The sequence below is a fragment of the Lodderomyces elongisporus genome, chromosome 1, assembly GCF_030384665.1.
Source record: "Lodderomyces elongisporus chromosome 1, complete sequence".
Taxonomy (NCBI): Eukaryota; Fungi; Ascomycota; class Pichiomycetes; order Serinales; family Debaryomycetaceae; genus Lodderomyces; species Lodderomyces elongisporus.
The window spans coordinates 1,916,843-1,931,736 of NC_083673.1; the positions used below are offsets into that span (position 1 = coordinate 1,916,843).

At 37.3% G+C, this 14,894-nt stretch overlaps 8 protein-coding genes and 1 non-coding gene across 9 annotated transcripts; 6 read left to right on the forward strand and 3 right to left on the reverse strand. All coding sequences in view use genetic code 12, as the record gives it.

The window, feature by feature from the left end:
* Nucleotides 1-420: 420 nt before the first annotated feature.
* On the forward strand, nucleotides 421-1,107 carry RCF2_2 (Replication factor C, subunit RFC4; the record flags this gene model as incomplete). The annotated part of the gene is made up of 1 exon (XM_001528138.2): nucleotides 421-1,107. One exon carries the CDS (start codon nucleotides 421-423, stop codon nucleotides 1,105-1,107), a length of 687 nt encoding a protein of 228 aa, XP_001528188.2.
* Nucleotides 1,108-1,495: 388 nt separating this feature from the next.
* On the forward strand, nucleotides 1,496-3,529 carry GCD6 (translation initiation factor eIF-2B epsilon subunit, GEF; the record flags this gene model as incomplete). The annotated part of the gene is made up of 1 exon (XM_001528139.2): nucleotides 1,496-3,529. The coding sequence occupies one exon, from the start codon at nucleotides 1,496-1,498 to the stop codon at nucleotides 3,527-3,529; it is 2,034 nt and encodes a 677-aa protein (XP_001528189.2).
* Nucleotides 3,530-3,992: 463 nt separating this feature from the next.
* ERG1 (Squalene epoxidase) lies at nucleotides 3,993-5,474 on the forward strand (the record flags this gene model as incomplete). Its single annotated transcript, XM_001528140.2, has 1 exon — nucleotides 3,993-5,474. The coding sequence occupies one exon, from the start codon at nucleotides 3,993-3,995 to the stop codon at nucleotides 5,472-5,474; it is 1,482 nt and encodes a 493-aa protein (XP_001528190.2).
* A 334-nt stretch (nucleotides 5,475-5,808) lies between these two features.
* Nucleotides 5,809-5,914, reverse strand: PVL30_000684. The gene has a single exon. It is a non-coding gene; the product is annotated as a tRNA-Ile (tRNA).
* Nucleotides 5,915-6,830: 916 nt separating this feature from the next.
* Nucleotides 6,831-7,979, forward strand: UTP6 (U3 snoRNP protein; the record flags this gene model as incomplete). Its single annotated transcript, XM_001528141.2, has 1 exon — nucleotides 6,831-7,979. One exon carries the CDS (start codon nucleotides 6,831-6,833, stop codon nucleotides 7,977-7,979), a length of 1,149 nt encoding a protein of 382 aa, XP_001528191.2.
* Nucleotides 7,980-8,395: 416 nt separating this feature from the next.
* Nucleotides 8,396-8,898, reverse strand: RPS17B (40S ribosomal protein S17.e.B; the record flags this gene model as incomplete). The annotated part of the gene is made up of 2 exons (XM_001528142.2): nucleotides 8,396-8,806; nucleotides 8,896-8,898. 2 exons carry the CDS (start codon nucleotides 8,896-8,898, stop codon nucleotides 8,396-8,398), a joined length of 414 nt encoding a protein of 137 aa, XP_001528192.2.
* A 635-nt stretch (nucleotides 8,899-9,533) lies between these two features.
* ADA2 (Transcriptional adapter ada2) lies at nucleotides 9,534-10,823 on the forward strand (the record flags this gene model as incomplete). The annotated part of the gene is made up of 1 exon (XM_001528143.2): nucleotides 9,534-10,823. One exon carries the CDS (start codon nucleotides 9,534-9,536, stop codon nucleotides 10,821-10,823), a length of 1,290 nt encoding a protein of 429 aa, XP_001528193.2.
* A 1,459-nt stretch (nucleotides 10,824-12,282) lies between these two features.
* On the forward strand, nucleotides 12,283-13,704 carry PVL30_000688 (uncharacterized protein; the record flags this gene model as incomplete). Its single annotated transcript, XM_001528144.2, has 1 exon — nucleotides 12,283-13,704. The coding sequence occupies one exon, from the start codon at nucleotides 12,283-12,285 to the stop codon at nucleotides 13,702-13,704; it is 1,422 nt and encodes a 473-aa protein (XP_001528194.2).
* An 11-nt stretch (nucleotides 13,705-13,715) lies between these two features.
* Nucleotides 13,716-14,687, reverse strand: BIG1 (the record flags this gene model as incomplete). The annotated part of the gene is made up of 1 exon (XM_001528145.2): nucleotides 13,716-14,687. One exon carries the CDS (start codon nucleotides 14,685-14,687, stop codon nucleotides 13,716-13,718), a length of 972 nt encoding a protein of 323 aa, XP_001528195.2.
* Between the last annotated feature and the right edge of the window lie 207 nt (nucleotides 14,688-14,894).

Below are 14,894 nucleotides of genomic sequence, written 5' to 3' on the forward strand. Positions count from 1 at the left end.
CTCCGATTTGACCCATTGGTGGAAACAATTGGCTTTAGCATACGTGATTCCGCATTTTTAATGTGTCATGTAAACCAGTGTATGGATATACATGATTGTAATTTTTATAATTTTTATAATTTTTTTTTTTTACTTTCTTAATCTTATTTGTAGGGGCATTTCCATCTATCATTTTTTATTGGAAAAGAAAAAAAAAAGAGCAATACATATTCACCAACTCTTTTCCCTATTTCATAACTTTTTCTTCTTCTTCTTCTTCTTCTTCTTCTTCTTCTTCTTTTTCTTTTTAATCTTCCCTGTTTTTTTTTAGCTTACTTTTCCTTTTCACACTTTCCTTTTCCTCCTATCCAAATTATCAAGGTTTTTATCTAATTAGGATATTACATTTTCTAACAGATCACAAACAATAGCCATTTCACAATGAAGCTTTTAACAAAAGAAGAGAAGGATGCACACTTACAACACGTCATTTCCGAAGGTGCAAAAGGTTTGGTATACGGAGCTGTTGTTTCAGCTGGTATCTTTTCATACTTGAAGTACAGGAAACCAGCGAGGTTTGCTACATTCACCGGTTCCATCAAGGCTGCCATCTTGGCCATGCCAACCATCTCTATTGCGGCATTTTGGGCAGACCAAGGTTCATGGGAGTTTGACCAAATGATGCACCAGTCCGATTACCAACAAGAACAAGTGCTTAAGGAATACCGTGAATACAACAAATTATCTTTGTCTGACAAGATTTTTACACAATTGAACAACCACAAGTATCAAATCATCATTAGTGCTTGGGCCGCTTCCTTGTACGGTTCATGGGTTCTTGTCAATAGAGACAAAATCATGACCACCGCACAAAAGGCTGTGCAAGCAAGAATGTATGCCCAAGGTATCACCATCATCTTATTGTTAGGAACTATTCTTTTGGCAATGAGAGAAGAAGAGATCAACAAGAAAAAACCAAAGCCACTCCCAGAATGGAGACAAATTGTCAATGAAAGAGAAGCTGAATTGAAGCGTTTGGAAAATGAAAAAGACGCCAAGGCATTTAATGAAAAGGCGGAGAAGTTACAAAATGCCCCATCAGCCATATTGGAAGAGCTTAAAAAGTAGATGAAGTGGTTCTTTTCATAACGATAATGATGATGATGATGATGATGATGATGCTGATGCTGATGCTGTTGATGCTGTAGTTGTTGTAGTTGAGCCGCAATGACAGTTTCCCCAACGGGTGTTTTTAACTTTTTTTTTATTAATTTAACCCATTTGTATATAGAATTTATTATGCGACATCCGAATTTTGACTTAAATTTTTTTTTCTCACACACACACACACACTCTCTCTCGCACTTGACTCTGGTATTTGATTGCAAATAAATGTGTGATTCATCTTCATCTTCATCTCCATCTCGATCTCCATCTCGATCTCCATCTCGATCTCGCAAACCACTTATTCTTCCATTGACTTGATTGCAAAACCCACTCGCTTTTTTTCTGACCGATGGCACCGAAAGTGAAAAAGACACAGCAAAAGAAGGATGCATCCGATGAGAAGCTTCAAGCAGTTGTCTTGACGGACTCTTTTGAGACAAGGTTCATGCCATTATCAGCAACTACGCCTCGATGTCTTCTCCCCTTGGTTAATGTCCCATTGATTGAATACACTTTGGAGTTTTTGGCAAATGCCGAGTTGAGCGATGTTATCCTAGTCTGTTCATCACACCATGAGAAAATCCAACACTACATCGAGCACTCCAAATGGAGCCGACCAAACTCTCCGATCCAGATTACCTTGGTGATGTCATTGGAATCAAGATCTGTTGGTGATGCAATGAGAGATATCGACAATCGTGGTCTCATTACTGGAGACTTCCTCTTGGTCTCTGGAGACGTTGTTACCAATATTGATTTTAAAAAAGCTTTGAGTTTCCATAAACAAAAATCACAACTGGACAAAAATCACATGGTAACCATGATTTTGAACAAGGCATCTCCCGTGCACCGTACCAGATCCAAAATTGACCCAGGTACATTTGTTCTTGATAAAGCAACCAATAGATGTGTGTTTTATCAAGAGATTCCTAATGGTAAGAGCAGTTTGGATATTGATCCTGAACTCTTGGAAGGCGACGACTTTGCCATCCGTAATGACTTGATTGATTGTCATTTGGATATTTGTACACCACATGTGCCACAAATCTTTCAAGAAAATTTTGATTACCAATATTTGAGAAGTGATTTTTTGAAAGGTGTTTTGACTTCGGACTTGTTAAGAAAAACCATTTATGCATATCTTAGCGAAGAGAGCTCAGATTATTCTGCAAGAGTCGAGAGTTGGGAGACTTATAAAGCAGTCTCACAAGATGTGCTTGGTAGATGGACTTATCCAATACTGCCAGATTGTAATTTGGCCGACGACACGACATACTCGTATGAGTTCAACAATGTATACAAGGAAGAAAAAGTCATTCTTGCGCAGTCATGTAAGATTGGCTCTTCGACTGCCATTGGAAGAAATTCCAAGATTGGCGAAGGTACATTTGTTGCACAATCCGTAATTGGAAGAGATTGTCAGATTGGAAACAATGTTACCATTCGTAACTCATACGTGTTGGATGGTGTAACTGTTGAAGATGACTGTATCCTTGAGGGATGTGTCGTGGCATCCGGTGCCGTATTACAAAAAGAAGCACATTTACCACCATCTACAGTGATCAACTATAATGCTAAAGTTGGTAGTGGGCTATACTTTTCTGGAAATAGGCAAAATGAGAATAAAAGTCGCAATATCAATGGTAACAACATCAACAATGATGATGATGATGATGATGAAGAGGAAGAGGAAGAAGAAGGTGATGATGATGATGTTGATGATGAAGAAGATGAAGATTATGAAGATTATGATAATACAGACTCTAGTCTTGAAAAACCTTCATTTTACCTGTTGTCAAATATCTCCGATGATTCGATAGCCTCAGTAAGCGACAAGAAAAAAAGACGTCCATCTCGAAGGAGATATTCTGCCAACTCAATGATGTCAGAGTATGATGATGAACAGTTCGATGTCGAGGGTCTTGCCACAGTTTCACGAGCAATCGAGAATAACCATGATATTGATACAGCATTGTTGGAACTAAATACATTGAGAATGTCAATGAATGTTACATACCATGACGTCAGGTCTGTTACTAGTGAAGCAATTTTGAAAAAGGTAAATGAATTTGTAACAACAGACACATTGAAGCCCCAAGAAGCTACAGTTAAACTTTTTACGCATTGGGGTAAAATGTTTAAGCGTCAAGTGTTTAGTCCAGAAGAAGAAGTTGATCTTTTGCAAATTCTTGAAAGTGATATATCACAAATGGACTCCTCATTTAATCAAGTTGTTTTATTCTGTGTTTTAAAAACTTTGTACGATATTGATGTTGTTGAAGAAGAGAATATTTTGCAATGGTGGAACAAAGGAGAAGAGTCCTCGGTTAGAACACTTGCTGTTAAATTTATAAATTGGTTAGAAGAAGCTGAAGAAGAGTAAATGAGAATACAAAAATCTGACATGGTATATATCAATATGATATATGGTATATAAAGTCTTTTGAAAAAGATATTTGACCATAAATGTAGAAAAGGACATAGATATGGACATGGACATGAAAATAAAGGCTAGACCATACCACTCGATATATTTATTTATACAATCTATTATAGTGTGTGCCGCAATGCATGTGAAATTTTCGTTTTTTTCTTTTTGTTACTTTTTTTTTTTTCTTTCTTTTTTTTTTTTCTCTCTTCTTGTCTGCTCTCCCCAGTCTCACGCGTTTCTGTTTCTCGTTTAATTTTACAGATCAGATGATACGATATGATGTCTACTTTATAAACGACAACTTACTTAAACTCTGTAAAATCCCGTCCTCTTCTTCCCCCTCTCCTCAAACCCAGCACACACAGATCAACCACACGCCATTTTCAACTGACTCTCTTACTCGTTAAAGAAGTCAATGACCCAAGATTATGATGCTATTATTATAGGTGCAGGGGTTGTGGGCCCTTGCATAGCAACAGCATTTGCAAGACAAGGCAGAAAAGTATTAATCTTGGAAAGAGATTGGTCTAAACCAGATAGGATTGTGGGCGAGCTTATGCAACCAGCTGGAGTTAAAGCCTTACGTGAACTAGGAATGGCAAAGGCTGTCAACCATATAAATGCAGTGCCCTGTACTGGTTACTATGTGAAATACTTTGATCACCATGTGACCATTGACTACCCCACCAAGGAAGTAGCTCAAGTGACAAACCCAATGAAACCAATAAACGAGATTACAACTCCTGAAAATGAGAAAATAGGCCTGGACTTGACATTAAATATGAAAGAATGGGATGAAGATGAAAAAGTAAGAGGAGTTGCGTTCCATCACGGTGATTTTTTGCAAAATCTTCGAGCCATTTGCAAAAACGAACCAAATGTCACAGCTGTTGAAGCAACCGTAACAAAAATTCTTCGAGACGAAAATGACACTGCAATTGGAGTGAAAGCAAAGCAAAGAGAGAATGATGAAATTGTTGAATACCATGGTAAATTGATCATTAGTTGCGATGGAATTTACTCCAAATTTAGAAAAGAGTTGAGTCCCGATAATGTACCGACTATAGGCTCCTATTTTATTGGACTTTATTTGAAAAATGCCAATCTTCCAGCAAAGGGCAAAGGGCACGTTCTCTTGGGCGAGCATGCACCTGTTCTCATTTATCAAGTTTCTCCTACAGAAACCCGTGTTCTTTGTGCTTATAGATCAACGAAACCCCCTTCTGCGGCAAATAACGAAGTTTACAAGTACTTGAAGGATTCTGTGCTTCCGAATATACCAAAGGAAACTCTTCCAGCGTTTGCAGAGGCACTAGAAGCTAAACAATTTAGAATCATGCCAAATCAATATCTTTATGCCATGAAACAAGGTAAACAACGCGGCTTTATCCTTTTAGGTGACTCGCTCAATATGAGGCACCCGCTCACGGGTGGTGGAATGACTGTGGGGTTGAATGACGCTGTTTTGTTGGCTAAGTTACTCAATCCACATAATGTCGACGATTTTGCCAATCATGATCTCATAAGTGAAAAGCTTGCTATTTTCCATCGAAAAAGAAAAAATTTGGATGCAGTTATTAACACATTATCGATTGCATTATACTCTCTTTTTGCCGCCGACAAAAATTCGCTCGAGATTTTGCAAAAAGGATGTTTTAAATATTTTGAACGTGGCGGCGAATGTGTCAATGGACCTATTGGGCTACTTAGTGGAATGTTACCATTTCCAATGCTATTGTTCAATCATTTCTTTAGCGTTGCATTCTATTCGATATATGTCAATTTTATTGCGAGGGGTTTTGCTGGTTTTCCCATTGCAATTTACGAAGCATTCGACGTGTTGTTTACTGCAGTAGTAATCTTTACGCCGTATTTATGGAAAGAGTTGGTGAGGTAGTTTTTGATTGATAAAGATTTAACAGATTTTAACAGATTTTAACAGATTTTAACAGATTTACAAAGCTAGTTTATGGTTTAATAAATAATTTAGATTATCGTGTCGATACTGCATGTCCAGTCTAATGTCTAGCAATAAAGAAATTAAAACCATCAACCTATACAAATTTTGACCTTTAGTAAAAGTAAGATAGTCTTGTGTCTTTCATCAACACACCAGTTGAGGGTAGAAAAAATCAAACTTTAGATCAAAAAAAAAACAACAAATAAACAAAGAAACGAAATGAAAGATGAATGCAAAAAAATTTTTTGTCTTAGATAGGTGCAAAAAAATGTGCTTCCAGTGAGGATCGAACTCACGATCTTCGCGTAGCTAATTTAACCCAAAGGGTCGAACACATCTATAAGCACGAGGCATTAACCAAACTATGCTATGGAAGCTTAAGACTAAAAGCGCTACCACTAAAACAAGTGTGCCAAATTGCTTGAAGTCGTGTAAATTGTAGCGCAAGCAACATAAGAATCTATCCAAAAACCTGAATTATGTCATTTTTTTCAATTCCTATTGTTAGTTTTGTAGACAGATTATTGGTTTGACTTAAACGGATTTGCAAAGGTCCTAATATATAGTCTTCCTCGTTTTCAACAAATTCGAACCATCTACTTTTCAATGCTTTAAAAGTGGTGTCCTTGGTTTTTGTAATATTCAAATTTGGGATGGAAATGATTAAAGTTCATGTAAAGTTAAATAACAAAAATAGATACCAGATAGAGATTCTGTTTTTGTTTATATATTTTTTTAACCCTTTCGTCTTCTTCTTTATCCTTTTTTGATTTACTTAGTATCAAATATGAAAACTTGGCTATATCGGACTAACTCAATTTTGCAACCGTGGATTACATGAACTATACACTTGGTTTATTTATATGTTCTTTAAAAGCTATTGGCTTCTAAATGGTGCTTCAGGATAAAAGAAAGAAAAAAAGACAAAACATATAACAAAAAGAGCCAAAACAGACATCACTCTTAAAATTATAATACGAAAATTGTCACTTTGTCATTGGTAACATTCCCCCCCCTCTTTTTTTGTTTTCTTCTTGTTATCTTTTTGCTTTTTTTTGTTTTCTTTTTGTTATCATCTTTAATTGCATAGCTGAAAATGTAATTATAAAATCTTTGGAGATGCTCTGATTTGTTTTTTGTCCCCTTTATTTTCTTGCAGAAAAATCTTTAGCGTGCAGAAAACGCATCTCGAAATATCGCATCTCACAAGCTTTCAATATCCAACGAGCTCAAATCACCATTCGTCAGGATAATTCATCATCTCTATTTTCTTATTTATATTTCCTTTAAACAATGGCAGACAAAGTTAGATACTATTTGGAACAGTCAGTTCCTGAACTTGAAGACTTAAAAGTCAAGGGTCTATTTGACAAGAATGAGATCACCATGATCATGAGAAGAAGAACAGATTTCGAACATCGGATTTCTGGACGTGGAAGCAGACCCAGAGACTTTATCAAATATAGCGAGTTTGAGCAAAATCTCGAAAGATTGAGGAAGAAAAGATATAACAGATTGAATAAAGTTGGATTGGTTGATACGAAGCCCAGCATTAGTGATTGGGCCGGTGTGCGCCGTGTAATGTTCATTTACGATAGAGCTACAAAGAGATTCCCGGGAGACGATGACCTTTGGGGGCAATATTTGAAATTTGCCAAGACGAATGGAGCTATTAAAGCAGTCTATAAGATATATACAAGGTTGTTGCAGCTTCAACCACGTAACATCGAGGCTTGGTTATCAGCTGCCAAGTATGAGTTTGAAACAAATGGAAATGCAAAAGGAACAAGGCTTTTATTTCAACAAGCATTGAGATTAAACCCCGAGTCCTTAGTATTGTGGTTGAACTATGCGCAATTTGAATTGACATACATCTCAAAATTGTTGGCGAGGAGAAAGCTTTTGGGTCTCATGACGGAACAACAGCAGAAAGAAGACGAGGAGAAACAAAATAAAGATAAGGAGAGCGATGATATGATAGAGTTGAAAGGCGAAACATTAAAGAATTTGCCAGAAGCCGACATGAACATGTTGGGAAACCCAGAGACCAATCCTGCTTTGAAGGGAGACGTCATGTTGGCCATTTTTGACTCGTGTATGGACAGATTTGAATCATTTGAAGTTGTGGATAAAATGTTGGAAATTGTAGACAAGTTTGATTTGAACAGGGATTACTTGTATCAGCACATCCTTTATTACATCCAGCAAAAGTTTCCAAACGATGCCAGAACCGCGTTCATTGATGTAACTTTACCAATGAGAACATCCACCGATCCGCAAGATCTTCAGTTATCAGTAAACAAATTTATGGCTTACAAGCAAAAGCACAATGATCCGGTTTTGACGAAATTGTTCACTAATTATATAGAAGAGAAATTTGAAAACCAGCTGGAAAAGGTAACTCAGTTGGTTGATGCTATTGTCAAAAAGTGTCGAGCTTGAAGAAGATGGCTTAAGAGTTTAATAGTTCATTGCCCCTAACTTCAGCTTTTTCTTTCTTTCTTTTTCTTTTTTATTTTCAATTTAATTTCCGTTTAATAAAAATAGTTAGTAATACCAATTTACCGACTTCCAAAACTGTAGAGATTAAAGTTAGAAAATACACAACCATCTATCCTTCTCCTCGCAGTAGCTGAACAGAGTAAATATTGAAAATACAAGGAAGGCTCTCCACCTCTTGCTGTATTTAATACGGTTTGTCTTGTCGAGTCTCATCTCACCTCACCTCACCTTCCCTCAAATCGGATCGGATCGGATCAGATCGACTCATTCTCCAAAGTTATTACAAATGCATTTGTTTTCATTCACAATTTTATATCGTTTATTAATAATATGTACTCCAATTCACTTCACTCCCTTTAGTTTCTCTTAGCGAAACGTCTTGGTCCTCTTTGTGATGAAATGTTGACGGTTTGCAATGGAATCTTGAATCCCAAAGTCTTGACCAAGTCAGCGGTTTCAGCGTCAACTTCTAATTGACCGTTGGTGTGTGACAAGTCCAAGGCAGAAACTTCTGGAACGTATTGATCTTTTCTCTCTCTTTCTTCTTCTTGCAATTTGAATGAGATACCTCTAACTGGACCCTTTTGAATTCTCTTCATCAAGTGTGTGGTGTAACCAGCAATCTTGTTTCTCAATCTCTTGGATTGGATAACAGCGATTTCTGAAGTCAATCTCTTGTTGGTCTCAAAGTCCAAAGTCAACTTTGGGTAAAATCTTTCGATCAACACCTTGGAGGATCTCTTAACAGTCTTTGTTCTAACACGTCCCTATACCATATTGTTAGTATTCCTCATGCTTTCCCCACTATCGTAACTGTTCATTTCATTGAACCTCTATGTGTATTGATTGTACATACCATATTTGCTGATTATAACTTGGTGGTGATGTACTAAATGTCGTTGTTGGTTATAAGATTGATGATGATTATAGCTGGAATTTTTTTTCTGGTTACGCATGCGGGTTGGAATTTGAAAAGCCCTAATTTTCAAAAAGGTCACATGACTTTGGTGACATCAATAATGATTGTATAGAAAAAAAAATTACTCAAAAAGAAATTTCAAAATTGTAATGCTGCTAAACTACCAAGTGGTAGCGCATAACATTCGACATTTAACTACCTAGTTATGGGAATTGAAGTGCGAGGTGCGAAGTGCGAGGTGCTGGGGGGGGGGGGGGGGGGGGGAGAGAAGGCTATAGAGGAGTGCGAGCGGAACGATGGACGAGAGTAGAGTGAGCGCCGCAAAAGATCAGGAAAGTCGGTGGCATGTGCGCGTTTTGTTGTCGTTTGTTTGTTCGTTCCGTCGTTCGTTTGTTTGTTTGTTTGTTTGTTTGTTTACTTACTTACTTACTTACTTACTTACTTACTTACTTGCTTGCTTGCTTGTGTTTATATGTTTGCTTGTCTGTTTGCTCATCTGTGCACATAAATGTATACATGTACAAGTAGATATACCAGTATATCTATATGAGTGTATTTATGAAATCTGGTAATAGATGGATTCACGCAATAAACTATACCACTGCGATGTTTGCAGCACAGACTGTACCAATAGAATAAGAGTCCAATGCGCTATATGTACCGACTATGACTTGTGTGTACCTTGTTTTGCCAGTGGAGCCACAACTGGCGATCACAAACCATGGCATGACTATCAGATTATTGAACAAAACACATACCCAATATTTGATCGAGATTGGGGTGCAGACGAAGAACTATTATTGATCCAAGGATGCGAGACTTTTGGCTTAGGCAATTGGGCTGATATTGCCGACCATATTGGCAATCGATCCAAAGAAGAAGTGGCCCAGCATTACTTTAAGATCTACTTAGAAAGCAAAGATTACCCACTTCCAGAGATGAACAAGGATTTCACAAATGTGTCGCCAACACAATTATTAAGTGAAAGGAAACGTAGAATAGAAAAGAGACGTAATATGCCGTTGCCGCCACCTAAAGGAAAACCCGTTGCTTCCGTGCCTTTGTGTCATGAAATACAAGGGTACATGCCAGGTAGGTTGGAGTTTGACCATGAAGCTGAAAATGAGGCGGAAGTACCGATTAAGGATATGATTTTTGATCCCGACGATCTGATCAATGATATCGAGTTAAAGTTGACCATTTTGGATATTTATAATTCCAGGTTAACAACGAGGGCTGAACGGAAACGTGTAATGATATTAAACAACTTGCTAGAGTACAGGAAGAATATTGCTAATGACAAGAAAAAGTCGAAAGAGGAAAAAGATCTTTTGAAAAGAATAAATGCTTTTATTAGAATACTCCAGCCTGATGATTTTGACTCCTTTACTCGTGATATATTACACGAGCTTCGATGCAGACTTAAGATCCAGCAACTTCAGTCATGGCGGAAGAACGGAATTAAGACTTTGGAAGATGGCGCGAAATTTGAAAAGGACAAGATCATTAGAAGTGCGCATTATACGAGAATGGGTAATGGTGTTGGAAGGCACTCCGCCACTCCATATGGGGTATCTCCGCAGCCTGAATTCAAGCCTAAAACACCTGTCAATAAAACACCTTTGGACATTACAAATTCAGCGGATTATGATCTTCTTTCAGCAGAGGAAAAGCAACTTTGCTCAACGTTGAGGATCTTTCCTAAACCGTACCTTGCAATCAAGAACCAGCTTATGAAAGAAGCAGTAAAGAATAATGGAGTATTAAAAAAGAAGGATGCACGACAATCATTGAAAATCGATGTGAATAAAGCCTCCAAAATATACGAGTTTTTCGTTCAAATGGGATGGATATCGCAGGGTTAAATTGGTTTCAATAGTTGAACCTTTGCGATTTTTCAATTTTTGCCTTTAACTTTTGCAAGGTCTGTTGATCTGCTTCGCATTTTCTTTTTCTTGATTACGTCATATTTTTCACCAAATGGTTTATTCAATCATCTGATTGTGTTAACATGTATTCGTCCCTAGGATTTCCATGAATAATGTTTTGAACTTCACCACTAATTCATGACGTTGTAACATTTTAGCTGGTCTAGCAACTCACTTTTATTTTTACATAGATAAAAAAAATTCAATTCTTCACACCGATTTGTTTAAATGGTATTATTTTATTGTTTTTTTGCACCATTTATTCCTTCCTGTGCAGTAACTATTTTCATCATTTTGAATTTCCTCTACATTTTTATTTTGGAAACAAAAAGGAATAATGCATCCATCACTTTTACAGCTTAGACATCTTCTTTTTTTTTTTTTAAAAAAAAAGTCAAACTTGTTTGAAAATAAGCAATTAACTTGCAGCTTACGATTGGTTTGCATATCGATGTAGTCGCTCGGAAATTTCAAATTCTCTTCCTTTACTCCATCTTCTACATCTATTACATGTCGGTGTTATTAGTCAATAATGGCTTGAGACATACAATAGACATTCTATCCAAGTTTTGAGCAAAATCAACAATACTGTACTATTAATTCCTTCTGTTCTTTTTCATATTTTTCATAATTTTTTTTTTTTCATTTTATAGATATGATGCAATTGATCGCAGTTTTTTTGAAAAACGATGAAGAGTAAATTGTGAGTTTATTATAGAGATGATTTGGGATCCCAACCAAGGTTCCTGACATATTCTACATATAAGCACATATACACTTATAGATCTCTTTTCATTTATTCTTTTCCGATTCAAGTGAGCTAGGCTTTTTTTTTTCCCCGTTTGCGCCTGATATTTTAGATTTCTCCGAAGATACAAAAAAGATCATTTGTTACATATAGTCCTACATTTGTAATACAAGAGATCTCAATTTCACATCTCTTGGTTTTCCTAGTATTAGGCAGAAGCTGATCACAGTATTGGTTTATCTTTACATTCTAACGTTCTTAAGTCTTTATGTTTGAGCTTGCAGTTCCTCTGTATCTAATCTTGCTGCATCTCATTGCCTTCCCTTCATCAAAATGTTGTGTATATGAATCATAAATACTGTATATTTCTACAAACAAATTAGTAATAATTTTCTGTCTATGCACAATACATACAAAATCAGATCACCTTATTTTTTTATATATAAATATTTCATATATATATATATACATATATATTTATATACATTCTCATTATTATCGTTATTATTATTTTTTTTTCCCTTTTTTGCGTGGAGATTAAAACCTTGTGCCCCACGCAAGACATACTTTTTCTTATTCTTATTCTCATTCTCATTCTCATTCTCTACCCGTCTATCCCTTCTTCAACGCCAACGAAATTAACCAAGGATGACCCAGGATTATCTACAATTTCAATCAGAGCCTTCAGGAAGGCATGAAGGAAAACATCATATTATAATTGCTGGTGCAGGGATCATTGGTGTGTGTACAGCGTACTTCATTGTCAAGCACCCCAAATTTAACCCTGACAAATACCATATTACCATAATCGAGAGCAAACGTGTTGCTGGAGGTGCTAGTGGTAAAGCTGGAGGGCTATTTGCACTTTGGGCGTTTCCAGAACAGATTGTACCTTTATCGTTCAATTTACATCAGGAACTAGCTAATGAGTTCAATGGTGCAGAGGAATGGGGTTATAGGCGATTGACGACGGTGTCGTTAGAGGGTGACATCTCACACATTTCTGATGAAGTCGAAGATGAGAACAAGAAAACTTTGGATCCACCAAAGAGGCAAACGCGCTCGTCATCGATTCTTCAGCTCGACTTTAAAAAGAACCAACTCCCATCGAGTTTGAACTGGATAAACTCCGCGTTGATTGAAAATTGTACAACCCTTGGTGGCACAGATACTACAGCACAAGTGCATCCATACAAGTTTACCAATTATATATTGAAAAAAGCTGTGGAGTTCTCACAAGGCTCAATTGAATTGATTTTGGGAAAAGTAGAGAATGTGACTTATTCAGAGGAATCAGGTTCTGCAACGGGTGTAAGATATCAGCCAACATCGGTTAAAGAAGGTGGGAAATATAACGATTTAATAGAGTTACAAGCAGACCAAGTTGTGCTAACAGTGGGACCCTGGACATCCAGGATTCTTCCTGATTGTCCAATCTCTGGACTCCGTGCACATTCGATCACCGTGGCGCCTTTTAAAGATCAACCAGTGAGCCCTTATGCCATATTCACCGAGTTCAAAGTAGGGCCAACATCATACATTTCTCCCGAAATATATGCTCGACAAGATGAAGTATATGTATGTGGAGAGGGTGACAGTGCAGTTGATGTTCCGGAAACGACTGATGATGTGGAAGTTGTGAGGTCAAAATGTGACGAATTGTACAAACAGGTGAGCAAGATATCGCCCAACTTGAAGAAAGGTCATATATTACGACGCCAAGCATGCTACTTACCGGTGCTAGACGTACCATCTTCAAGTGGTCCTCTCATCGGGGAAACCAATGTGACCAACTTGTACCTTGCATCGGGCCATTCTTGCTGGGGTATCAATAATGCACCAGGAACTGGTAAAATCATGAGCGAGCTTCTTCTTGATGGGTCCGTCAAATCTGCCGACATCAGCAGTCTAGACCCTTCCTTCTACTTCGACGCTAGCGTTATATTAGAAGATGGAGATGAGGAGGGGGAGGTAGAAGAAAAAGATGATGATGATGATGATGAAGAGGAGGAGGAGGAAGAGGAGAATGGAACAGATGGAAGCTATACCGAGGAGGAAAATTTTAATTAAATACATACACATTAGATTTGTTTTCTTTTAACCTTGCCTCTAAATTTGCTTTTGATATAATTCATAAAGGAAAGTGTTTTTAACATGAATAAACTCAAAATCATGACAAACACTGTAGTTATTAATTTTTCATTCTTTACCCACAAGTCATAATCAAATAGATGAATCTCGTCTTTTTTCTTCTTCTCCAAGTATCGCGTATTAGAATCACGTATAGGGTTCCAGTTGGGTTCAGCTTTGTGGAATCTATCGTTTTTCTCCACTCCTCCATTATGCTTTGGATTGTTTATAATATCATGGAAGATTTCGTGCTTCTCGGGTTGATTTTTTATAATATTCTCTGGCACTGGATGTACAATACCGGGAGTCGAACTGGTCAAGATAACAGTATAGTGTGGCGAAGGCAACATTCTCAAGATCTTTCTCAACTTTTGATCACAATCTTGAAGCCACGAACCTCGACTTTGACTTTCGCTCTCAATGGCATTGAAGTTCACCCTGATTACCCGTTTTCTAACATCATAGTAATCGGCCACTTCACCATTGGGAGCAACAATTGTTTCTGCTTCGCATGTCTTGATAATGTATTCCTCCAAATAATTTAGATCGAGCCCGTCGTTTTCAACTTTCGGGAGCCCAACCATTGTTGATGACATGTACAAGTAGTTTCGAAGGTATGGCCAGTACTCGTTTCTTGCAACGTTAAGATCCTTGTAAGTAATGCCAGGTATGTCGACTATGAGGTACGCATTTGAGGAGCATTGCGTAACAAGCTTCTTGATCAAATTGGTGACGGAGTTGGCATCATGTGGCTTGATGTTCGAATGTTGCAACTCCAGGGTTAGATCAGGCACAAGCCTATGGGAAGCAATTAGCACAGGAGCTAATCCGCATGACACTAATTGGAAAGTGAAGAATGATAATAGTAGAAGTGATAGTAGTGGTGACGATGGAAGCTGTAACAGAAATGTTTTCCATAACATTCTCCTGATTTAAATGGATTTGCAAAATCGTTGTTAAACTTTTTAATATATTCTTGTTTGTTTGTTTGTTTGTTTGTTTGACTGATTCTTTGTATGTAAGCTTGTTTGACAAGGTAACGTATTATACGTCATTCAAAAGTCCTGCGCCACTAACTAAGAATCATCCCAAAACACGCTCAACTTGGCTCAAACAATTTTTTGGCCCCG